Genomic DNA, 26,436 nt, shown 5'->3' with positions numbered 1-26,436 from the left:
GGGTCAGGGTTAGGGTCAGGGTTAGGGTTAGGGTCAGGGTCAGGGTTAGGGTCAGGGTTAGGGTCAGGGTCAGGGTCAGATTTAGGGTTGGGGTCAGGGTCAGGGTCAGGTTTAGGGTTAGGGTCAGGGTCAGGGTTAGGGTTAGGTTTCGGGTTAGGTTTCGGGTTAGGTTTCGGGTTAGGGTTAGGGTCAGGGTAAGGGTCAGGGTCAGGGTCAGGGTTAGGGTCAGGGTCAGGGTAAGGGTCAGGGTTAGTGTAAGAAGTTACTGGTCTTCTTACTTTGGCCAGATAGCCGTATTGCCTGAGTCAAATTAAAGCCATCAGTAGTTGGAAAAATACTTTGCTTTTATTTTTTTCACACACCCAAAAACAACAACAAACAGGCAGCATGTTCCCCCTCCACAGACACCAGGACTAATGTAGACCAGTTCATCAGAGCCCTTTAACAGATCTTGCTCACCCCCCTTACCTCCCAACCACAGGTGAAGTCAGTGTAAATTCCATCCATCCATTATCCACCGTTTATCTGGGGCCGGGTCGCGGGGGTAACAGTCTAACCAGGGATGCCCAGACTTCCCTCTCCCCCGACACCTCCTCCAGCTCTTCCGGGGGGACCCCGAGGTCTCCTCCCGGTGGGACATGCCCGGAACACCTCCCCAGGGAGGCGTCCAGGAGGCATCCGAAACAAATGCCCGAGCCACCTCAGCTGGCCCCTCTCGACGCAGAGGAGCAGCGGCTCTACTCTGAGCTCCTCCCTGGTGACTGAACTCCTCACCCTATCCCTAAGGGTGCGCCCAGCCACCCTGCGGAGGAAACTCATTTGGACCGCTTGTATCCGGGATCTTGTCCTTTCGGTCCTGACCCAAAGTTCATGACCATAGGTGAGGGTAGGAACGTAGACTGACGGTAAATCCAGAGCTTCTCCTCTCGGCTCAGCTCCTTCTGAACCACAACCGACCGGTACAGCGACTGCATCACTGCAGACGCTGCACCGATCCGTCTGTCAATCTCACACTCCATCCTTCCCTCACTCGTGAACAAGACCCCAAGATACTTAAACTCCTCCACTTGGGGCAAAGACTCCCCACCGACCCCGGAGAGGGCAAACCACCTTTTTCCGGTCAAGAACCATGGTCTCGGATTTGGAGGTGCTGATCCTCATCCCGCTCGCTTCACACTCGGCTGCAAACCGCCCCAGGACACGCTGAAGGTCCAGGTTTGATGAGGCCAACAGGACAACGTCGTCTGCAAAAAGCAGAGATGAAATCCTGTGGTCCCCAAACCGGACCCCCTCCGGCCCCTGGCTGCGCCTGGAAATTCTGTCCCTAAAAATAATGAACAGAACCGGTGACAGAGGGCAACCCTGCCGGAGACCAATGTGCACCTGGAACAGGTCTGACTTACTGCCGGCAATGTGAACCAGGCTCCTGCTTCAGTCATACAAGGACCGGACTGCCCTTAGCAAAGGGCCCCAGACCCCATACTCCCGAAGCACCCCCCACAGAATACCACGAGGGACACGGTCGAACGCCTTCTCCAGATCCACAAAACACATGTGGACCGGTTGGGCGAACTCCCATGAACCCTCGAGCACCTGATGAAGAGTATAGAGCTGGTCCAGCGTTCCACGACCGGGACGAAAATCGCATTGTTCCTCCTGGATCCGAGGTTCGACTATCAGTCGGATCCTCCTCTCCAGTACCTTGGAATAGACTTTCCCCGGGAGGCTGAGGAGTGTGATCCCCCTGTAGTTGGAGCACATCCTCCGGTCCCCCTTCTTAAAAAGGGGGACCACCACCCCGGTCTGCCAATCCGGAGGTACTGTCCCCGACCGCCACGCGATGTTACAGAGACGTGTCAACCAAGACAGTCCCTGCACATCCAGAGACTTAAGGTACTCAGGGCGAATCTCATCCACCCCCGGTGCCCTGCCACCGAGGAGCTGTCCAACCACCTCGGTGACTTCAGCTTGGGTGATGGACCAGTCCACCTCTGAGACCTCAGCCTCTGCTTCCTCCATGGAAGACGTGACAGTGGGATTGAGGAGATCCTCGAAGTATTCCTTCCACCGTCCGACAACATCCCCAGTCGAGGTCAGCAGCTCCCCACTTCCACTGTAAACAGTGTTGGTGGCGCACTGCTTTCCCCTTCTGAGGCGCCGGATGGTTTGCCAGAATTTCCTCGAGGCCGACCGATAGTCCTCCTCCATGGCCTCCCCAAACTCCACCCAGACCCGAGTTTTTGCCTCCACAACTGCTCGGGCTGCAGCTCGCTTGGCCTTCCGGTACCCATCAGCTGCCTCAGGAGTCCCACGGGCCAACAAGGCTCGATAAGACTCCTTCTTCTGCTTGACGGCATCCCTTACTTCCGGGGTCCACCACTGGGTTCAGGGATTGCCGCCACGACAGGCACCGGAGACCTTGTGACCACAGCTCCGAGCAGCCGCTTCGACAATGGTGGAGAACATGGTCCACTGGGACTCAATGTCCCCAGCCTCCCCCGGGATCTGGGAGAAGCTCTCCTGGAGGTGGGAGTTGAAGCACTGACATCGGGTTCAGCCAGACGTTCCCAACAGACCCTCACAACACGTTTGGGCCTGCCGAGTCGGTCCGGTTTCCTCCTTCGCCAGCGGATCCAACTCACCACCAGGTGGTGATCGGTTGACAGCTCTGCCCCTCTCTTCACCCGGGTATCCAAAACATGCGGTCAGAGGTCTGATGATACGACAATGAAGTCGATCATCGACCTCCGGCCTAGGGTGTCCTGGTGCCAAGTGCACTTATGGACATCCCTGTGTTCGAACATGGTGTTTGTTATTGTTTGTGTTTGTCACCCCCCTCCAGGTCTCACTGTCGTTGCCCACGTGGGCATTGAAGTCACCCAGGAGAACAATGGAGTCTCCAGTCGGAGCACCATCCAGCACCCCTCCCAAGGACTTCAAGAAGGCCGGGTACTCTGCACTGCTGTTTGGCCCGTAGGCCGAGACAACAGTGAGGCACCTGTCCCCGACCCGAAGGTGCAGGGACACGACCCTCTCATTCACCGGGGTGAATTTGCACTCTCCCCCTTGAACTGCCACCTTATCGTGGTGGGGGAGTTTGAGTGCCCGAATGATCCCAGGAGCTATGTTGTCGGGGGCTTTATGCCCCTGGTAGGGTCTCCCAAGGCAAACAGGTCCTGGGTGACAGGCCAGACTAAGAGCAGTTCAGAAGCCCCTATGAAGAAGCACCAACTAAAGAAAGTGACGTCACCTGGTATGCGCAGCCGGGGCCCCACCCTGGAGCCAGGCCTGGGGTTGGGGCTCGTATGCGAGCGCCTGGTGGCTGGGCCTATGCCCACGGGGTCCGGCCGGGCCCAGCCCGAAGGAGCGACGTGGGCCCGCCCTCCGGTGGACTCACCACCCACCGAGGGAATCGTAGGGGCCGGGTGCAATGTGGATTGGGTGGCAGTCGACGGCAGGGAGCCCGACAACCCAATCCCCGGACGCAGAGTCTAGCTCTTGGGACATGGAATGTCACCTCGCTGGGAGGGAAGGAGCCGGAGCTTGTGAGGGATGTTGAGAGATACCGACTAGATATAGTCGGGCTCACCTCCACACACAGCTTGGGCTCTGGAACCCAACCCCTTGAGAGGGGCTGGACTCTCCATTTCTCTGGCGTAGTGTAAATTAAAAAATATAGAGTAAATAAAGAGTGTAAATTAAGTTTAAGATTCAAATAAACACGCACCTCACTGACACCTATGTACAAAACTCAACCTAAACATAAACCTTTTGTTTTCCAAATAATGTATTATCTGTTAAAAAAAAAATGCACCCCATGTAACCCACTGAATTCTCTCCTTCCCCTGCCAAAGCTCCCCTCCTTTCAGGCTGCATGGTCTGGACTGATCAGGCAGATCTTCTACACCTGGAACTGCACTCACATGGGCGCACTTCCATGGGTACCCCCCCCCCCCCCCCCGCTGACTTCAAAAGGAAAAAGAGACAACAAAATGAAATGAGCTAACTTTAAGTGAGGACAAACTAAATAGGTACCATTTTAGCTGTCAACACAAAAAGTGATCATTAGTGACTCAGGCTGATGAAATTAATAAAGGGTTCAACGCAAATACTGAAGAATTCAGCTAAACAGGTCTAAGGTGGATGGCATACACCTGATTAGTCGGGGGGGGGGTCACTACAGCTCCCTCACAGTTAGGGTTAGGGGTTCCACTGCCAGTCTCCTCTAAGTGCCAACTTTTGTGTGTGTGTGTCACAGGAGTTCCAGTCTTCAGGTCCTAGAGGAGAACTATGACCTGGACCTGGTCTACGTCACAGAAAGGATCATCTGTGTGTCGTTCCCCAGCGTCGTAGAAGAAAACAGCTACAGCTGCAACCTGAGAGAGGTGGCGTCCATGCTGAGGTCCAAACACGGACACAACTACCTGGTAAAGACCCTAACCCTGACCCTGACCACCTTATGCACTGAAGAACCTGGGCCTGGTAAAGACCACCTTAAGTACTGAAGGACCTGGACCTGGTAAAGACCACCTTGTGGACTGAAAGACTAGGACTCATACCCCCCCCCCCCCCCCCCCCCCCCCCCCCCCCGACTAACCCTGACTCTAACCACCTTTTGGACTGAAGGACCTGGACTCATACAGTGGGTCCAGGAAGTCTTCAGACACCCCTGAAATGTTCCACCCTTTGTTCTATTGCAGTTGTTTGATCAGATCCTTTCAGTTCATTTGTTCCTTGTTAATGTTCACACAAACAAACTGGACTGGACACATTTATATAGACAGACGTACATGTCCATGTCTGTCAGTCTGCACAGCCTTTACTGGGACACTGGTCTACTGAACTCAGGTCCACTGGTTCTGGGACACTGGTCTACTGAACTCAGGTCCACTGGTTCTGATCCTCCTTCAGATGGACCACCTTCATGTGAGTCCAGCTGTGTTGAATTAAACTGACTGGACTGGATTATTAAAGGTCCTTCTATAGACGACCTTCCAGCTCAGTGCATGTCAGAGCCAATGAGAACCAGGAGGTCCAAGGAACCACTCCCAGAGCCCACAGACAGAACTGTGGACAGAACCAGACCTGGACCAGGGTACAGGAGAACGTCTGCCACACTTAAAGCAGTGACATTAGTGTTTTTTCAGTGGAATTCTCATGACCGCAGAAGGGTTAGGGTTAGACCTGTGGTCATGAGCTTTGGGTCAGGATCGAAAGGACCAGATCCCAGATACAAGGGGTCCAAATGAGTTTCCTTCGTAGGGTGGGTGGATCCACCCTTAGGGATAGAGGGAGGAGCTCAGTCACCAGGGAGGAGCTCAGAGTAGAACCACTGCTCCTCCACATCCAGAGGAACCAGCTGAGGTGGATCAGACAGCTGGTTCAGATCCTCCTGGACTCCTCCCTGGGGAGGTGTTCTGGGCATGTCCCACCAGGAGGAGACCTAGGGGAAGACCTAGGACAGGTTGGAGAGACTATGTCTATAGGCTGGACTGGAAACGCCTCAGGGTCATCCCTGGGCATCCCTGCTTAGACTGTTACCCCCACGACCCAGCCCCAGATAAAAGGAAGAGAATGGATGGATGGACAAGGTCGTTCTTCCGTTTCCCTCATTTCCCTGTGGTCTCCATTAACTGTAAATGCTCTGCTTGGCTCTGAGTTCTCCATTCATTCAACTCCACAGCTCTATGTTCAACCCTATTTCTGAATAATGACAGCAGAAAGGTGTGAAGCCTGCTACCAGACGTTAGTCTGGTGTTGTCTGTCTTTTATGTTTGTCTGTCACTTCCTGTTTTATTTTCTTAAGTTTTCCTCATGTGTCTTGTCTGTTGTCTTTACTTCCCTTCCTGGTTCGTGTTCACCTTTTCCCTGATTACCTGACTTCGCCCTGATGTGTGCCACCTGTGTCTCGTTGTCTTCCCTCTCTTTTGTGTATTTATACCCTGTCTTTTCCCCTGATCAGACGCCAGTTCGTATTCTCTCGCAGTTTACTTACCAGCGTTCTGATCCTGTCTGTTCGTTTGCCTACCTGTGCTTCGACCCGTTTTGTCATCCTGTTTTGCCTGTTTTTTGCCTGCTCCCTGTCGGTTTTTGTCAGCCTCCATCTGCCTTCCTGGTTTTGACGTCTACGCCTGGTTTTTTGGTACGTGAGCTAGCTTTACCCTTATGTCCTGTTGCCTGTCTATTTGCTCTCCCGTGCATGACCTGTTTCCGTCCCTGACCTCCCTCTGCTTCTCCCTAGTCGGGGTGCCGACTCAAAACCTGGAGTCTAACCGTGGGTTTGTGTCTCCAGCCTGGAGGACGAATCCCTCGAGGACTTCCTTGGCCGCTGTCCTCAAGATCCTGTTCATTATCACAATCTATATATTTGTACTACCTGTACGCAATAAACTCTGTAAACTTTTACATCCGCCTCCTAGTTCTGCATTTGGGTTCTGGGTCCGTACTAACAGCATCACAAAAGGTGGTTTGGAGTGCTGGCCCTTTAAATGCACAGGAGCCACTTCAGGCCCCACCCCCTCCAGGTTGTCGGCTGTGCTGCTCTGTCCCTTTCAACCGACAACTGAACCTTTCATGAGGCAGTGGTTCTCAAATGCGGTCCTGAAGGGTCAGTATCCTGCATGTTTCAGATGTTTCCCTCTTCAAACACACCTGGTTCCGCTCATCTTCAGATCTGCAGAAGAATGAGAACAATGGAAGGACTTCCAGGTGTGAGGCAAATATTTAAAACAGGCAGGAGACCGGCCCTCCAGGACCACTTTTAGGAACCACAGAAGGGACTGTGGAACCACCGAGGGGACTGAGGAACCACTGAGGGGACTGAGGAACCACCGAGGGGACTGTGGAACCTCTGAGAGGACTGAAACTAGAACCACTGAGGGAACTGAGGAACCACTGAGGGGACTGTGGAACCACCGAGGGGACTGTGGAACCACTGAGGGAACTGAAACTAGAACCACTGAGGGGACTGTGGAACCACCGAGGGGACTGTGGAACCACCGAGGGGACTGAGGAACCACCGAGGGGACTGAGGAACCACCGAGGGGACTGTGGAACCACCGAGGGGACTGAGGAACCACCGAGGGGACTGAGGAACCACCGAGGGGACTGTGGAACCACCGAGGGGACTGTGGAACCACCGAGGGGACTGAGGAACCACCGAGGGGACTGAGGAACCACCGAGGGGACTGTGGAACCACTGAGGGGACTGAAACTAGAACCACTGAGGGGACTGTGGAACCACTGAGGGGACTGAAACTAGAACCACTGAGGGGACTGTGGAACCACCGAGGGGACTGTGGAACCACCGAGGGGACTGAGGAACCACTGAGGGGACTGAGGAACCACCGAGGGGACTGTGGAACCACTGAGGGGACTGAAACTAGAACCACTGAGGGGACTGAGGAACCACCGAGGGGACTGTGGAACCACCGAGGGGACTGTGGAACCACCGAGGGGACTGAGGAACCACTGAGGGGACTGAGGAACCACTGAGGGGACTGAAACTAGAACCACCGAGGGGACTGTGGAACCACCGAGGGGACTGTGGAACCACCGAGGGGACTGAGGAACCACCGAGGGGACTGTGGAACCACCGAGGGGACTGTGGAACCACCGAGGGGACTGAGGAACCACCGAGGGGACTGTGGAACCACTGAGGGGACTGAAACTAGAACCACTGAGGGGACTGTGGAACCACTGAGGGGACTGAAACTAGAACCACTGAGGGGACTGTGGAACCACCGAGGGGACTGTGGAACCACCGAGGGGACTGTGGAACCACCGAGGGGACTGAGGAACCACTGAGGGGACTGAGGAACCACTGAGGGGACTGTGGAACCACTGAGGGGACTGAAACTAGAACCACTGAGGGGACTGAGGAACCACTGAGGGGACTGTGGAACCACTGAGGGGACTGAAACTAGAACCACTGAGGGGACTGAGGAACCACCGAGGGGACTGTGGAACCACCGAGGGGACTGTGGAACCACCGAGGGGACTGAGGAACCACTGATGGGACTGAGGAACCACTGAGGGGACTGAAACTAGAACCACCGAGGGGACTGTGGAACCACTGAGGGGACTGTGGAACCACTGAGGGGACTGAAACTAGAACCACCGAGGGGACTGTGGAACCACTGAGGGGACTGTGGAACCACCGAGGGGACTGTGGAACCACCGAGGGGACTGAGGAACCACTGAGGGGACTGTGGAACCACCGAGGGGACTGAGGAACCACCGAGGGGACTGAGGAACCACTGAGGGGACTGTGGAACCACTGAGGGGACTGAGGAACCACCGAGGGGACTGAGGAACCACTGAGGGGACTGTGGAACCACTGAGGGGACTGAGGAACCACTGAGGGGACTGAGGAACCACTGAGGGGACTGTGGAACCACTGAGGGGACTGAGGAACCACCGAGGGGACTGTGGAACCACTGAGGGGACTGAGGAACCACCAAGAGGACTGTGGAACCGTTGAAAGTCTGACAGATCCACTGTTTTCATTTCATTCTTTTCTCCTTTGTCTGTATTTGAATCATAATGTTGAATTTTTCCTTTTTCTGTTTTGTAGCTTTTCAACCTCAGTGAGAAACGATCTGACATCAACCAGCTGCATCCAAAGGTAACACACTGAACTACACATTAAACTACACACTGAACTACACATTAAACTACACACTGAACTACACACTACCACCAACTATACTACACTGTACTGTTCTATACTATACTATACTATACTGCACTGTACTATACTGTACTATACTGTACTGTACTGTACTGTACTATGCTGTACTATACTATACTATACTCCAGTCTATGACAGTCCACTGCCCTAGTGTCCCCTACTGTCCCCCAGTGTCCCCCAGTGTCCCCTAGTGTCCCCTAGTTACCCCTAGTGTCCCCCAGTGACCCTAGTGACCCCTAGTGACCCCTAGTGATCCCTAGTGTCCCCTAGTGTCCCCCAGTGTCCCCCAGTGACCCCTAGTGACCCCTAGTGTCCCCGGGGCTTGTTGACAGTCTGTTGGTGTCAGCTGATGTGTGTCCTTCCTGTCCGTCTTTTCAGGTTCTGGACTGTGGTTGGCCGGACCACCATGCTCCTGCTCTGGAGAAAGTCTGCACCATCTGTAAGGCCATGGACACCTGGATGAGCGCTGACACTCACAACGTGGTGGTTCTACACAACCAGGTGAGTCTGAGAGGGTGGAGTCTGGAGTAGGAGTTACTACACATGTGTGACTGTGAGAGAGGAGCTACTGCACATGTGCGACTGTTTATATGTTTGAAACGTATACAAACAGTCTGGAGGAGTGTCCCAGACAGAGAGCATAGTCCCAACTAAACTGGGACTATACTCAGAGATCTAAACTAAACTGGGACTATACTCAGAGATCTAAACTAAACTGGGACTATACTCAGAGATCTAAACTAAACTGGGACTATACTCAGAGATCTAAACTAAACTGGGACTATACTCAGAGATCTAAACTAAACTGGGACTATACTCAGAGATCTAAACTAAACTGGGACTATACTCAGAGATCTAAACTAAACTGGGACTATACTCAGAGATCTAAACTAAACTGAGACTATACTCAGAGATCTAAACTAAACTGGGACTATACTCAGAGATCTAAACTAAACTGAGACTATACTCAGAGATCTAAACTAAACTGGGACTATACTCAGAGATCTAAACTAAACTGGGACTATACTCAGAGATCTAAACTAAACTGGGACTATACTCAGAGATCTAAACTAATCTGGGACTATACTCAGAGATCTAAACTAAACTGGGACTATACTCAGAGATCTAAACTAAACTGGGACTATCTGAAGTATTTAAATGTGTCTTTTCTTTTCTCTTCTGGTCAGTTTTAGTTTTTTTTTTTTCTCAGATTAGAGAAACCAACCTTGATGCTGTTTATTTGTTGTTAGTTTGTGAAGTGCTTCATTGCTGTTGTTCTTGATCTGAACATGTTCCTGTTGTTCTTGACCTGAACATGTTCCTGTTGTTGACTGTTTCAGGGGAACCGGGGCAGAACCGGTGTGGTGGTGGCGGCCTACATGCATTATAGTCATATGTCTGGAAGGTAAGGGTCAAAGGTCAACATGAGAAGAACCAATGAACATGTGAATGAAAGACACAAAACAACCAAACAGGAGGACACACTTAAATATGATGAGAGGGAAAACTAGTGTTTCATATGAAAGAAGAGCTTTGATCCTAATTCTAAACACCAGGCAAACACTTATCCAACATTCACTGAATCTGAAGAACCCACTCCTGTTCTTATTGGATTACATTTATTTTCAGGCCAGAATAGAAACTACAGTTGGACTGTGAAACTGAAGAGCAGCTGTTGTTTCTGAAACTATGCAGTGCACTAATGAGATAAACAGTCTGATTGTGTTAACCTGTCCGGTCAGTCTGAAGGTAAAACGGACTTTAAAAAGACAAACCAAACATGGGCCCAGTTGCAGCAGAAAGCCATTGGTGAGACTTCAGAATCAGAAAAAGAGGCTTTTCTGGGCGATGAAACAGTGCCAGTGGACTACTGAAGAGTGGAAGAAGACTACTGAAGACTACTGACAACTGGAAGAAGACTACTGAGCATCAGATGTGACATAAATCAAAGACATCCCAGCCCCCCCGCGCTGTTCTGCAGAGGCATAAACCCCCTCAGACAGATTATCTCAGAGTGTCTCTGGGTACCGGTTCTGAAGTGGACCAACCATCAGCCACCTCCTCTACATGGATGACATCCAGCTGTACGCCAACAATGAGCAGGACAGGGACTCGCTGATCCACCTGAGTGGGATCTACAGCAGAGACATGGGAACGTCACTGGACCAGATAAATGTGGGTGGATGGTCTCTAGAAGAGGACAGGTGATCCCAGCTGAAGGGGCTGAACTACCTGAAGGGAACATTCCAGATGTGCAGGACAGGTACAGATACCTGCAGATCCAACAGGTCAATAGTAATGATGAGGAGGCAGCTCAGAGATCAGAGGTCAGAGGTCACAGCCAAATACCTCCAGAGGGTAAGGCAGGTCCTGAACAGTCAGCTGATCCAGGACATGAACACCTGTGACCTACCAGTGATCAGATACAAATACTGGAATAATATCCTGGAGATCCACTGGAACAGATGCAAGAACTGAGATCAGGACAAGGAAGCACGAGACCATGAATGGAGGGTTCCACCATAAGTCCAGCATGGATGGAGGGTTCCACCATAAGTCCAGCATGGATGGAGGGTTCCAACAGAAGTCTAGCATCCTCAGGATGAACCCAAAGAGAAAGGGGGGGGGGGGGGGGACAAGTAAGAGTCAGAACTACTTTCCAGGAGGAAATGGAAAACCTCCAGGAATTTATCAAGAAGATATAAGGCCCACAAGGACCAACTGATGAGCCAAGTGAGGAGGAGCCAGAGGAGGGGCTATGATGAAAGGACACGCCCCTGCATGGCATGGACCACCCACAAACTGAGGAAGAGGCTGATATGGAGAAAACAAACCAGTGGATGGAAAAGGACTAAACGACAGAACAGAGGGACTAAAGATGGACCAGAACAGGCCCTGAACACCAGAGCAAGAGAGGCCAGGGTCTACCACACCAGACTAGACCCCAGGTGTAGGTCTACCACACCAGACTAGGCCCCAGGTGCAAGTCTACCACAGCAGACTAGACCCCAGGTACAGGTCTACCACGGCAGACTAGACCCCAGGTACAGGTCTACCACAGCAGACTAGACCCCAGGTACAGGTCTACCACAGCAGACTAGACCCCAGGTATAGGTCTACCACAGCAGACTAGACCCCAGGTACAGGTCTACCACGGCAGACTAGACCCCAGGTACAGGTCTACCACGGCAGACTAGACCCCAGGTACAGGTCTACCACGGCAGACTAGACCCCAGGTACAGGTCTACCACAGCAGACTAGACCCAGGTACAGGTCTACCACAGCAGACTAGACCCAGGTACAGGTCTACCACGGCAGACTAGACCCAGGTACAGGTCTACCACAGCAGACTAGACCCAAGGTGTAGGTCTACCACGGCAGACTAGACCCCAGGTACAGGTCTACCACAGCAGACTAGACCCCAGGTACAGGTCTACCACAGCAGACTAGACCCCAGGTACAGGTCTACCACAGCAGACTAGACCCCAGGTACAGGTCTACCACAGCAGACTAGACCCCAGGTACAGGTCTACCACAGCAGACTAGACCCCAGGTACAGGTCTACCACAGTAGACTAGACCCCAGGTACAGGTCTACCACAGCAGACTAGACCCCAGGTACAGGTCTACCACAGTAGACTAGACCCCAGGTACAGGTCTACCACAGCAGACTAGACCCCAGGTACAGGTCTACCACAGTAGACTATTGTTGTGATTAGATGTAGGGTTACGGTTTGTCCTCATCTGCCAGTCATCGTCTGTTATTGGTCCAGTCTTTGTTGCAGTTGAATGCATTCATCTAAATCATTGTTTCTCAACTTTTTTGGAACACCCCCCCCACACCATCATGAGTGTTCTACCCCCTCACCCCCAACATGTAAATTCACCATTGTGATCACATGCTTGTTGTACAACAACAGTGTTCCAGTACTGATACCGATACACTGTGATGAATAACAGGGACTAACACCCCCATTTCTGTCTGAGTACTCAGGTTTCTTGTTCTAAACGCCCCCTGACGGTATCCCAACACCCCCTGGGGGATGGTCCTGCCTTTGTTTAGGAAAACTGATTTAAGTGATCCTAATCTAAGTCAGTGGCAGCTTCTTGTCTCTCAGACAGCTGAAGCTCATTGTCGTTTACATTAAAAAAAAAAAATTGTCAAGTTATTTAAACATAAATTCATCCTCCGTTCCTTTTTCAGAAAATGCTCAGTGACCTTACCGTACCAACTAAACAGCAAAATGTTGAAATTATGTTAAACTGAAAAAGGAAGTCCAGTGGTTGTGTTTTCTTCCAGGTCAGTAAATGAACAGTTCATTTGGTTTCTGTGATTTCGCGGCAGAATGTGTGACGGTATTAAACTGAACTGTGTCAGTGAAGGAGCAGATCTGAAAACAGCTGTCAATCAAACCGCATTCAGCCTTTGGACCTGTCCTCCGATCGGCACGCAGAAGCTCGGCGTCCGGCCCGGCCGAGCTCCGCCCTCGGAGACGCCGAGCGTCCGGGGGCGGGACGGCAGGGTGTCATGTGTCCAGTGCTGGTCCAGTTTGTAGTGGTTTTTCCAGCAGTTCCACTCAGTCCCATTGAAGTGCATGGACGCTGAGCGTCTACGGACAAATGCACTGAGCAGAGATGGAATGAACAAACACAGACACGGGAATGGAGGAGAAGTGAACAACATCCAGTCCACTGATCTGGGATCAAACTGATTCTGAACCAACTGGTCTGAGAGATGAACGTGTTCCAACACATTTGGAGTCAATGAAATGAAAACAACTGAACAGATTTGAGCATTTAATGGGAGTCATTTTAGGAGAAGAGGAGCTTCCACTGCAGTCTGACACAAACACCTGGGATCCAAGTCCCACATTGTCTTAAACATAGACTTTTATTTGACCCAGTAGGATGTTTGGGATGTGCTCATTCTACCTGCGGACTTTCCACAGGTGTTTCCACAGGTATTCCACTGGTGTACCCTACCAGTGTTTCTACAGGTGTACCCTACCGGTGTTTCTACGGGTGTTTCTACAGGTGTTTCCACAGGTGTTCCACAGGTGTACCCTACAGGTGTTTCTACAGGTGTTCCACTGGTGTACCCTACCAGTGTTTCTACAGGTGTACCCTACCAGTGTTTCTACAGGTGTACCCTACCAGTGTTTCTACAGGTGTACCCTACCGGTGTTTCTACAGGTGTTTCTACAGGTGTTTCAGGTGTTTTCATACTAATGTTTCTTCTATGTCCTTTGTGTTCGACCACAGTGCCGACCAGGCTCTGGACCGGTTCGCCATGAAGCGCTTCTATGAGGACAAAGTACTTCCTGTGAGTCAACCTTCTCAGAAAAGGTCAGACATATTCCACAACTTCTTCATGGTTCAAATTTGACCAAAATGAACTGTTTAAGAAAGAAAACCTCCACCTGTATTTGTTTGTGTGCATCAGTTCAAACCATCACTAACATTTAATCCAACTGGACCTGGTCTAGACGGTGGTTTTATTCTAAACTGTGAAATGAGGACAACTCAGCAGCTCCTGAGTCAGTAGTACTGCTAAGATATTTGTTCTTCTAGGGCAGGGGTCGGCTACCCGCGGCTCCGGAGCCGCATGCGGCTCTTTCATCCTTCTGTTGCGGCTCTGCGTGGCTTGGGAAAATAAATTTTAAGTGTCCGATTAAAGTGTATGTTATTTGTCTCAAAAACGTGTATCATGTCTTCTTATTAAGTCAAAGTTTTTAACTTCTTTCTTCAGACCTTGTGCAATTTCAGTGATCAGCATTCGCCTTCTTCAGAGACGTTTGACAGCACTTGACGTGTCAGCCGGCATGCGCGGAATGCCCTGCGACACCAAAACTGCACAATATCTGAACAAAGTATTTTATTTGTGTTTGTTCGTTTGTTTAATTGTAGTTGTAAATTGTACGATTATTGTGATCTCGAAATATTAAAATAAAATTATATATATATATATATATATATATATATATATATATATATATATATATATATAGTATTATAGTATTATTTTTCATCGCTCAAAATATGCGTCACACTCTCCGACAGCCCGCCAAAACACCGTACATTTATCAAGACTTTCAACCCCAGGTAGGCCAAGTATGGAGAAATCTAAGAAAAGAAAAATATCTGAAGAAAATAGAACATTTAATGATGCCAGGTGCCATGGCACGACCAAGGTGCCACTGCACCTCGGGGCCAATGCTAGGTGCCGTGGCACTGCAGTACTAGGGCTCAGTGCCAGGTGCCGTGGCACTGCGTTACCAGGGCTCTGTGCTGGGTGCAGTTGCACCACAGTGCCACTGCTCGGTGTCAGGTGCCATGGCACTGCGGTGCCACAACTGGGTGCCACCGGTGCCGCGGCACCACCAGCACCTCGAGCCGAGGCACCACCGTGGTGCCACGGCACCTGGCACCGAGCCTTGGTACGGCGGTGCAACGGCACCTAGCGTTGGCCCCAAGGTGCGCCGCCGCGGCACCAAGCCGTGGTACCGGTAAAATCGTTGTATAAGCCGCGTCGAAGTATAAGCCGCAGTGTTTAAAGTGTGGGAAAAAAGTAGTGGCTTATAGTCCGGAATTTACGGTATATATAGGCTAACATCTTCATTTCAGATGTCAAAAAGTGTTTGCGGCTCCCAGTGTTTTCTTTTCCATGGAAACCGGGTCGAAATGGCTCTTTGAGTGTTAAAGGTTGCCGACCCCTGTTCTAGGGACAAATATATGGTTGAAGACTACACAATCAGATTCAGAATCAGAGTCAGATTCAGATTCAGAATCAGAATCCTTTATTAATCCCAGGGTGTACCTGTCCGTATCTGGGACGGACCAACTCTACTCCTGTTATGGAACTGTGCTGAAGTCCCATGTGGACTACTGCAGTCCCATGTGGACTACTGCAGTCCCATCTGGACTACTGCAGTCCCATCTGGAATCCTGAAGTCCCATCTGGACTACTGCAGTCCCATCTGGAATCCTGCAGTCCCATCTGGACTTCTGCAGTGCCATCTGGACTACTGTAGTCCCATCTGGACTCCTGCAGTTCCATCTTCACTCCTGCAGTCCCATCTGGACTCCTGCAGTCCCATCTGGACTTCTGCAGTGCCATCTGGACTACTGTAGTCCCATCTGGACTCCTGCAGTTCCATCTTCACTCCTGCAGTCCCATCTGGACTCCTGCAGTTCCATCTGGACTCCTGAAGTCCCATCTGGACTCCTGCAGTTCCATCTGGACTACTGTAGTCCCATCTGGACTCCTGCAGTTCCATCTTCACTCCTGCAGTCCCATCTGGACTCCTGCAGTTCCATCTGGACTCCTGAAGTCCCATCTGGACTCCTGCAGTCCTATGTGGTCTCCTGAAGTCCCATCTGGACTCCTGCAGTCCCATGTGGACTCCTGCAGTCCCATGTGGACTTCTGCAGTCCCATGTGGACTACTGCGGTGCTGTCCTGTCTGGATTGCCCAGACTCCATAGGTCCAGAACTCAGTTGCTGGGGTTCAACACCCTGGCAGCAGACCACTCCCATCCTCTGGCAGTAGACCACTCCCACCTTCTGGCAGCAGACCACTCCCACCTTCTGGCAGCAGACCACACCCACCCTCTGGCAGCAGACCACTCCCACCTTCTGGCAGCAGACCACTCCCACCCTCTGGCAGCAGACCACTCCCGCCCTCTGGCAGCAGACCACTCCCGCCTTCTGGCAGCAGACCACTCCCACCCTCTGGCAGCAGACCACTCCCGCCCTCTGGCAGCAGACCACTCCCGCCTTCTGGCAGCAGACCACTCCCGCCTTCTGGCAGCAGACCACTCCCGCCCTCTGGCAGCAGACCACTCCCGCCCTCTGGCAGCAGACCACTCCCACCTTCTGGCAGCAGACCACTCCCACCCTCTGGCAGCAGACCACTCCCACCTTCTGGCAGCAGACCACTCCCACCCTCACCACAGTACTTCCCAGATCCCTTCCACCCGTAAACCCAGTCCCTGCGGTCCTCTGACAAGCACCTGCCCCCCCCAGACTGCTGATTGTTGGGGACAGGGTGTTCTCTGTCAACACTCCCACACTCTGGAACAGTTCCTATTTCAGTTCCATTAGGATGCCTTTCAGATGTCCCCGTGTGTCCCTGTGTGTGTGTGTGTGTTTCCTCAGGTATGTGGGGTACTTCAGTGGTCTCCTGTCTGGACAGATCCAGATCAACAACAAACCGCTGTTCCTGCACCACGTCCTCCTGCACGGAGTACCTGACTGCGAGTACCAAGGAGGTGAGGTCCTGTTTACAGACAGTATGAGGACACAGCCCGTTTACAGACAGTATGAGGACACAGCCCATTTACAGAGAGTATGAGGACACAGCCTGTTTAAGGACAGTATGGGGACGTGCCTAACCATTTGTGCAATGGTTTTGTAGGTTGTCGTCCTTTCCTGAAGATCTACCAGGCCATGCATCCGGTCTACACATCTGGGATCTAGTAAGTGTCACTGTCACACACCTGGACCAGAACCTGTTACTGGACACAGGAACACAACTGGGTCAAACACTTGGACTCTAGGACTGGGGATGGGAATCGAGAACCAGTTCTTTTTGAGAACCGGATCCCAGTGGCTCGATTCCTTGGAATCGTTTGCCTGCCTGCTTAACAGTTCTTCTTATCGATTCTGCCTTCATTGCACATTTGCGATGTCGTCACACGTACGCTGCATTGTTTTGGTCAGAACGTAGCCAACATGGAGTTGAGGCAGAAACGGTCTAAACAGACCACACCAGGTCTAAACAGATGACACCAGGTCTAAACAGACCACACCAGGTCTAAACAGACCACACCAGGTCTAAACAGACCACACCAGGTCTAAACAGACCACACCAGGTCTACACAGACCACACCAGGTCTAAACAGACCACACCAGGTCTACACAGACCACACCAGGTCTAAAAAGACCACACCAGGTCTAAACAGACCACACCAGGTCCAAACAGACCACACCAGGTCTAAACAGACCACACCAGGTCTACACAGACCACACCAGGTCTAAAAAGACCACACCAGGTCTAAAAAGACCACACCAGGTCTACACAGACCACACCAGGTCTAAAAAGACCACACCAGGTCTACACAGACCACACCAGGTCTAAACAGACCACACCAGGTCTAAACAGACCACACCAGGTCTACACAGACCACACCAGGTCTAAACAGACCACACCAGGTCTAAAAAGACCACACCAGGTCTAAACAGACCACACCAGGTCTAAACAGACCACACCAGGTCTACACAGACCACACCAGGTCTAAAAAGACCACACCAGGTCTAAACAGACCACACCAGGTCCAAACAGACCACACCAGGTCTAAACAGACCACACCAGGTCTAAAAAGACCACACCAGGTCCAAACAGACCACACCAGGTCTAAACAGACCACACCAGGTCTACACAGACCACACCAGGTCTAAAAAGACCACACCAGGTCTACACAGACCACACCAGGTCTAAAAAGACCACACCAGGTCTAAACAGACCACACCAGGTCCAAACAGACCACACCAGGTCTAAACAGACCACACCAGGTCTACACAGACCACACCAGGTCTAAAAAGACCACACCAGGTCTACAAAGACCACACCAGGTCTACAGAGACCGCACCAGGTCTAAAAGACCACACCAGGTCTACACAGACCACACCAGGTCTAAACAGACCACACCAGGTCTAAACAGACCACACCAGGTCTACACAGACCACACCAGGTCTAAACAGACCACACCAGGTCTAAAAAGACCACACCAGGTCTAAACAGACCACACCAGGTCTACACAGACCACACCAGGTCTAAAAAGACCACACCAGGTCTAAACAGACCACACCAGGTCCAAACAGACCACACCAGGTCTAAACAGACCACACCAGGTCTAAAAAGACCACACCAGGTCCAAACAGACCACACCAGGTCTAAACAGACACTACCTACTGATTCACTACTTACTGATGCTTGATCAGGGGGATATTTGTGTTTCCTCACAAACCTGATGTATTCAATTAGATCCATGTAATACCTGGATAATCCACCAGGGGGAGTGGTTCCTTCAGCAGAGGCTTTTAGTGACACTACAGGACCGAGGGTTAGGGTTAGGGTACATGGACAGGATTAAAGCCCAGGTCCCACAGCTCTTCTTAAAGGGGGGTGGTCCCAGCCCAGTGAGGGGGGCACACATTTAAATTCCATTTGTGTCTTCACTGACTCCACATTCAACCTCCTTAAATCAGGTCATTAACAAACATGTTTTTAATCTACAAAAAACAGACCACTCCTTCAGACCCTTCTGAGCTATTTCAGTTACAGAGGAAACAAACATGTAACAGATGTTCTAGAACAGCTGTCCTGATCCATTAACATATCTCTACTAGCATGTCCCCCATTAGCACATAACATTAGCATATCTCTACTAGCATGTTCCCCATTAGCATGTCCCATTAGCATATCTCTACTAGCATGTCCCACAATAGCCCCATCCATGCTTTGATTCTGTTCCTGTTCAGACCATCATTTAGACCCTAACACTCATAAATGAGTCCAGAGCAGACCAGGCCTTGGTAGACCAGGTCTTGGTAGACCAGGTCTTGGTCAACCACATTTAGATCCTGGATTACACCCAGGCAAACAAATTCAGAACGAAGACAAAGAACCTTTTCTGTGGAACTTCTTTTGTTTCAATGTAATGTTCTTTTGTTTTTTGTGTTGCAGTAATGTTCATGGGGATGGTCAGACCAGCATCTGCATCACTATTGAACCTGGTCTACTCCTGAAAGGGGACATCCTGGTACACAAATCCAGCACACTCTGGACATTTAGAGCAATGCACCAGGACACACTGGAGGAGATCCAATACTGAAACTGATACCAATACAGATACTGATACCAGCATAGATACTGATACCAGTACAGATACTGATACCAATACTGAAACTGATACCAATACAGATACTGATACCAGCACAGATACTGATACCAGTACAGATACTGATACCAATACTGAAACTGATACCAATACAGATACTGATACCAATACTGAAACTGATACCAATATAGATACTGATACCAGTACAGATACTGATACCAATACTGAAACTGATACCAGTACAGATACTGATACCAATACAGATACTGATACCAGTACAGATACTGATACCAATACTGAAACTGATACCAATACAGATACTGATACCAATACAGATACTGATACCAGTACAGATACTGATACCAATACAGATACTGATACCAGTACAGATACTGATACCAATACTGAAACTGATACCAGTACAGATACTGATACCAGTACAGATACTGATACCAGTACAGATACTGATACCAATACTGAAACTGATACCAATACAGATACTGATACCAGTACAGATACTGATACCAATACTGAAACTGATACCAATACTGAAACTGATACCAATACAGATACTGATACCAGTACAGATACTGATACCAATACTGAAACTGATACCAATACAGATACTGATACCAATACAGATACTGATACCAATACAGATACTGATACCAATACTGAAACTGATACCAATACAGATACTGATACCAGTACAGATACTGATACCAGTGCAGATACTGATACCAATACAGATACTGATACCAATACAGATACTGATACCAGTACAGATACTGATACCAATCCAGATAAGAGTCTTTCTCTTGTGTTTCTGTTCCACCTGGACCTCAGTCCTTAGTCTTTTTCTCTTGTGTTTCCTCCTTCAGCTCAAATGCTACCACAAGCGTTTCCACAGTCGAAGCAGAGACGTCATCTTCCGTGTGCAGTTCCACACCTGCGCCGTCCACGACCTGGGGATGACCTTTGGAAAAGACGAACTGGATGAAACATTCAGAGGTACGATGACTTTTAGGACCAAACAGGTTCAACAAAAAAAAAAGGACGATCAAACATCCAATCTGGAGGAAGTGGATTTATGACAGAAGTTCATTCAGACTGTTCACAAGGATGGGCTGTAATCTAATGTACTCTAATCTAATGTAATGTAATCTAGTCTAGTCTAATATAATCTAAACTAATCTAAACTAATGTAATCTAAAGTAATCTAATCTAATCTAATCTAATGTAACGTAGTCTAGTCTAAACTAATTTAATCTAATGTAATCTAATGTAATGTAATGTAATCTAGTCTAAACTAATGTAATCTAAAATAATCTAATCTAATCTAATTAGATTGTTTTTCTACAGGATTTTCACTGTCTGTCCTCTTTTATTTGTTAGTTCCTTTTATATGAATGGAAACAGATTTATTTAATTCACAAGAGCATTTAAGCATCAAACTGTCGACATGTGGCAGTGAGTTTTTATTTATTCCATGAAAGTCCTTGGTTTCCTCTAAACTCCACAGCTGCATAGCTGGGTTTACCTAACATTGGGTTTAGCCAATGTTGGGTTTAGCCATCAGTTTTAGCTAATGTTGGGTTTAGTAGTAGTAGTAGTAGTAGTAGTTTATTCAGTCATGACAACACCAAATATTGTACACAGTATTGACATTTCACGCAAAAGACAGAAAAAGAATCACAGAATCACAAATCAAGAATCATGTGTTGAATAATGTGTTGAATAATGACTGATAAGGTATAGGCAGAAGCAGACTGCTTATCAAAGCCTATCCTATATTACCACTTTTTAGGCCACCAACCTCCAAAGAAACAACAACAACAGATAATTAATCACATTTATAAGCTTCAAAAATAGCTTTACAAACCATTTTCTTAAAAAACAAAAAAGAATTACATGTTTTTAAATGTATGTTGGCATCATTCCAAAATTTAACTCCAATAATGGACACACATCTCCTTTTCATACCTTTTTTAGCTTTTTGTACAGTAAATTTGCAAACACCTCTGAGGTTATATGGAATGTCCTGAATTGAAAAGAACCTCTGTATTGGGTCAGGGAGCATTTTTGATTTTGCTCTGAACATAATTTGCATTATTTTATAATAAAAGAGATCATACAATTTCATCACATAAGAATTTAGAAAAACTGGCTCCGTGTGAGCATAATAATCAGCCTTTTTGATAATACGAATAGCTTGTTTTTGCAGTTTTATTATTGAATTTATGGTGGTTTTGAAGGTGGATCCCCACAATTCCACACAGTAAGTCATATAGGGAACAATCAATGAGTAATAGATTAAATGCAAGGCCTTGGAATTCAATACATTTCTAGATTTATACAGGATTGCAAGTGATTCTGAGATTTTCCCTTTAATGTATTCAATGTGTTGTTTCCATGTTAGCTTTTGATCAACAACAACTCCAAGGAATTTAGTCTCAGAAACTCTTTCAATATCAACATTACAAATGTTTAATTTAACATTACAATCACTTGCATTTAGATTCCCAAAAACCATAAATGTATTTTTCTTAATGTTTAAAGATAATTTATTGACATCAAACCAAGTCTTAAGATTTTCCAGCTCCATTTCTACACTACACAGAAGTTCCTTTAAATTCTTTCCAGAGCAAAACAAATTGGTATCATCAGCAAATATTACATATCTAAAAAAATCTGTTACATTGCAGATGTCATTGATGTAAAGAATAAACAGTTTTGGACCAATCACTGATCCTTGTGGTACACCGCATGTAATCCTTCTCAGAGCTGACATCGTATCATTAATTTGTACACACTGGTGTCTATTACCTAAATAACTCTCCAGCCAAGAAAGAACAACCCCTCGTATTCCATACATCTCTAATTTCTTCAATAGCTGACTGTGATTTATGGTGTCAAACGCCTTCTGTAGGTCAATATACAGACCAATAGAACACTCACCATTTTCATTTGCTATTTCTTCTACCATTTGCATTACTGCAAATGCAGTAGTTCTGCTTTCTCTAAATCCATATTGATTTTCGCTTAGTAATTTATTTTTATGAATAAAGGAATTTAATTGTTTCACGAACAATTTCTCTAAAATTTTAGAGAATTGCGGTAAAAGTGATATTGGTCTGTAATTTTCCATACAGTGTTTATCTCCATTTTTATGAATTGGGATCACCTTTGCTAACTTCATGTTATTAGGAAAGATTCCTTTTTGGAAAGACAGATTACAAACATAGGTCAAGGGTCTGACAATATAATCAATAACATCTTTAATAATTACTGTATCAATGGAATGTATGTCACATGATCTCTTGTTTTTTAATTTTCTTACAATTTCAATAATATCAGTTTCATGTACCCCACTTAGGAACATAGAACTAGCATTAGTGTTAATCAAATTATTAAACTTATTTTTGTTGTCATCAGATACAGTGATCTGTTTTGCCAAGGAAGCTCCAACATCTACAAAGTAGTCATTGAACTCATCAACAATATTTTTATTTTTTTATTATTTAGCTAACGTTGGGTTTAGCTAACAGGTTTAGCTAATGTTGGGTTTAGCTAAAGTTGGGTTTGGCTAATGTTGGGTTTAGCTAACGTTGGGTTTAGCTAATTTTGGGTTTAGCTAATGTTGGGTTTAGCTAACATTGGGTTTAGCTAACACTGGGTTTAGCTAATGTTCAAAACTAAGCCAAACTTCATGTCCGTACATGAGCATGTGCAGCTCGTCGATATTTCATCTTATTTGTGTTTGTTTTCTGTAAATGACTGAATATTGTTCTTAATCTGCATCAGATAGTTGACAATAATTATTTTTCTGGACGTCGTTGCCTTTGTCTACATTTTTCCGTACTGATCATCTTGTGTCTGTCTTTTTTGTTTCCATGTAGATGACAGATTCCCAGAACACGGACGAGTGGAGTTCATTTTCTCCTTTGGACCCGAGAAAATCTACGGTGTGTGTTCAGTGTGTGTTCACTGTGTGTGTTTTCACTGTGTGTGTGTTCAGTGTGTGTGTGTTCAGTGTGTGTTCACTGTGTGTGTTTTCACTGTGTGTGTGTTCAGTGTGTGTGTGTTCAGTGTGTGTTCACTGTGTGTGTTTTCACTGTGTGTGTGTTCAGTGTGTGTGTGTTCAGTGTGTGTTCACTGTGTGTGTTTTCACTGTGTGTGTGTTCAGTGTGTGTGTGTTCAGTGTGTGTTCACTGTGTGTGTTTTCACTGTGTGTGTGTTCAGTGTGTGTGTGTTCACTATGTGTGTGTGTTCACTATGTGTGTGTGTTCAGTGTGTGTGTTCAGTGTGTGTTCACTGTGTGTGTGTTCAGTGTGTGTTCACTGTGTGCGTTTTCACTGTGTGTGTGTTCAGTGTGTGTGTGTTCACTATGTGTGTGTTCACTATGTGTGTGTGTTCACTGTGTGTGTTTTCACTGTGTGTGTGTGTGTGCACTGTGTGTGTTTTCACTGTGTGTGTGTGTTCAGTGTGTGTTCAGTGTGTGTGTTTTCACTGTGTGTGTGTTCAGTGTGTGTTCAGTGTGTGTGTTTTCACTGTGTGTGTTTTCACTGTGTGTGTGTTCAGTGTGTGATCACTGTGTGTTTTCACTGTGTGTGTGTTCAGTGTGTGTTCAGTGTGTGTGTTTTCACATTCTGTGTGTTCAGTGTGTGTTCACTGTGTGTGTTTTCACTGTGTGTGTGTTCAGTGTGTATTCACTGTGTGTGTTTTCACTGTGTGTGTGTGTGTTCAGTGTGTATTCACTGTGTGTGTTTTCACTGTGTGTGTGTGTGTGTGTGTATGTTCACTATGTGTGTGTTCAGTGTGTGTGTGTGTGTTCAGTGTGTATTCACTGTGTGTGTTTCAGTGTGTGTTCACTGTGTGTGTTTTCACTGTGTGTGTGTTCAGTGTGTGTGTGTTCAGTGTGTGTGTGTTCAGTGTGTGTTCACTGTGTGTGTTTCACTGTGTGTGTGTTCAGTGTGTGTGTGTGTTCAGCGTGTGTTGACTGTGTGTGTTTTCACTGTGTGTGTGTTCACTATGTGTGTGTGTTCACTATGTGTGTGTGTTCAGTGTGTATTCACTGTGTGTGTTCAGTGTGTGTGTGTTCAGTGTGTATGTTTTCACTGTGTGTGTGTTCAGTGTGTGTTCACTGTGTGTTTTCACTGTGTGTGTGTTCAGTGTGTGTGTGTTCACTATGTGTGTGTGTTCACTATGTGTGTGTGTTCAGTGTGTGTTCACTGTGTGTGTTTTCACTGTGTGTGTGTTCAGTGTGTGTTCACTGTGTGTGTTTCACTGTGTGTGTGTTCAGTGTGTGTTCACTGTGTGTTTCACTGTGTGTGTGTTCAGTGTGTGTTCAGTGTGTGTGTGTTTTCACTGTGTGTGTTCAGTGTGTGTTCACTGTGTGTGTTTTCACTGTGTGTGTGTTCAGTGTGTGTGTGTTCACTATGTGTGTGTGTTCAGTGTGTGTGTGTTCAGTGTGTGTTCACTGTGTGTGTTTTCACTGTGTGTGTCAAGTGTGTATTCACTGTGTGTGTTTTCACTGTGTGTGTGTGTTCAGTGTGTATTCACTGTGTGTGTTTTCACTGTGTGTGTGTGTTCACTATGTGTGTGTGTGTGTTCAGTGTGTGTGTGTGTTCAGTGTGTGTGTGTGTGTTTTCACTGTGTGTGTGTTCACTATGTGTGTGTTTTCACTGTGTGTGTGTTCACTGTGTGTGTGTGATCAGTGTGTGTGTGTTCAGTGTGTATTCACTGTGTGTGTTTTCACTGTGTGTGTGTTCACTATGTGTGTGTGTTCAGTGTGTGTGTGTGTGTTCAGTGTGTGTGTGTGTTCAGTGTGTGTGTGTGTTTTCACTGTGTGTGTGTTCACTGTGTGTGTGTTCAGTGTGTGTGTGTGTGTTCAGTGTGTGTGTGTGTTCAGTGTGTGTGTGTGTTCAGTGTGTGTGTCTGTTCACTGTGTGTGTGTTTTCACTGTGTGTGTGTGTGTTCAGTGTGTGTTCACTGTGTGTGTTTTCACTGTGTGTGTGTTCAGTGTGTGTGTGTTCAGTGTGTGTTCACTGTGTGTGTTTTCACTGTGTGTGTGTTCAGTGTGTATTCACTATGTGTGTGTGTTCACTATGTGTGTGTGTTCACTATGTGTGTGTGTTCAGTGTGTGTGTTTTCACTGTGTGTGTGTTCAGTGTGTGTGTGTTCAGTGTGTGTTCACTGTGTGTGTTTTCACTGTGTGTGTGTTCACTGTGTGTGTGTGTGTGTTCAGTGTGTGTTCACTGTGTGTGTTTTCACTGTGTGTGTTTTCACTGTGTGTGTATTCAGTGTGTGTGTGTTCAGTGTGTGTTAAATGTGTGTGTTTTCACTGTGTGTGTGTTCAGTGTGTGTGTGTTCAGTGTGTATTCACTGTGTGTGTTTTCACTGTGTGTGTGTTCAGTGTGTATTCACTGTGTGTGTTTTCACTGTGTGTGTTTTCACTGTGTGTGTGTTCAGTGTGTGTTCACTGTGTGTGTTTTCACTGTGTGTGTGTTCAGTGTGTATGTGTTCAGTGTGTGGTCACTGTGTGTGTTTTCACTGTGTGTGTGTTCACTGTGTGTGTGTGTTCAGTGTGTGTGTTCAGTGTGTATTCACTGTGTGTGTTTTCACTGTGTGTGTGTTCACTATGTGTGTGTGTTCAGTGTGTGTGTGTGTTCAGTGTGTGTTCACTGTGTCTGTTTTCACTGTGTGTGTGTTCAGTGTGTGTGTGTGTTCAGTGTGTGTTAAATGTGTGTGTTTTCACTGTGTGTGTGTTCAGTGTGTGTGTGTTCAGTGTGTATTCACTGTGTGTGTTTTCACTGTGTGTGTTCACTATGTGTGTGTGTTCAGT

General features: G+C 47.8%; 1 protein-coding gene across 1 annotated transcript in view; it reads left to right on the top strand.

Moving 5' to 3' along the window:
* LOC115412092 (tensin-like) overlaps positions 1 to 26,436 on the top strand; it is a 52,258-nt gene that overhangs the window by 25,673 nt on the left and 149 nt on the right. The window contains exons 6-15 of the mRNA XM_030124385.1: positions 4,259 to 4,427; positions 8,576 to 8,626; positions 9,071 to 9,193; positions 10,033 to 10,097; positions 13,954 to 14,037; positions 16,849 to 16,961; positions 17,108 to 17,168; positions 19,439 to 19,514; positions 20,474 to 20,603; positions 23,492 to 23,557. Of these exons, the coding sequence (XP_029980245.1) occupies positions 4,259 to 4,427; positions 8,576 to 8,626; positions 9,071 to 9,193; positions 10,033 to 10,097; positions 13,954 to 14,037; positions 16,849 to 16,961; positions 17,108 to 17,168; positions 19,439 to 19,514; positions 20,474 to 20,603; positions 23,492 to 23,557 (938 nt within the window). The remainder of the gene's footprint in view (positions 1 to 4,258; positions 4,428 to 8,575; positions 8,627 to 9,070; positions 9,194 to 10,032; positions 10,098 to 13,953; positions 14,038 to 16,848; positions 16,962 to 17,107; positions 17,169 to 19,438; positions 19,515 to 20,473; positions 20,604 to 23,491; positions 23,558 to 26,436) is intronic.

Source organism: Sphaeramia orbicularis, chromosome 21 (assembly GCF_902148855.1).
Source record: "Sphaeramia orbicularis chromosome 21, fSphaOr1.1, whole genome shotgun sequence".
Classification (NCBI taxonomy): Eukaryota; Metazoa; Chordata; class Actinopteri; order Kurtiformes; family Apogonidae; genus Sphaeramia; species Sphaeramia orbicularis.
Note: the sequence above shows the minus strand (reverse complement) of the source record. Positions and strands in the feature narration are given on the sequence as shown.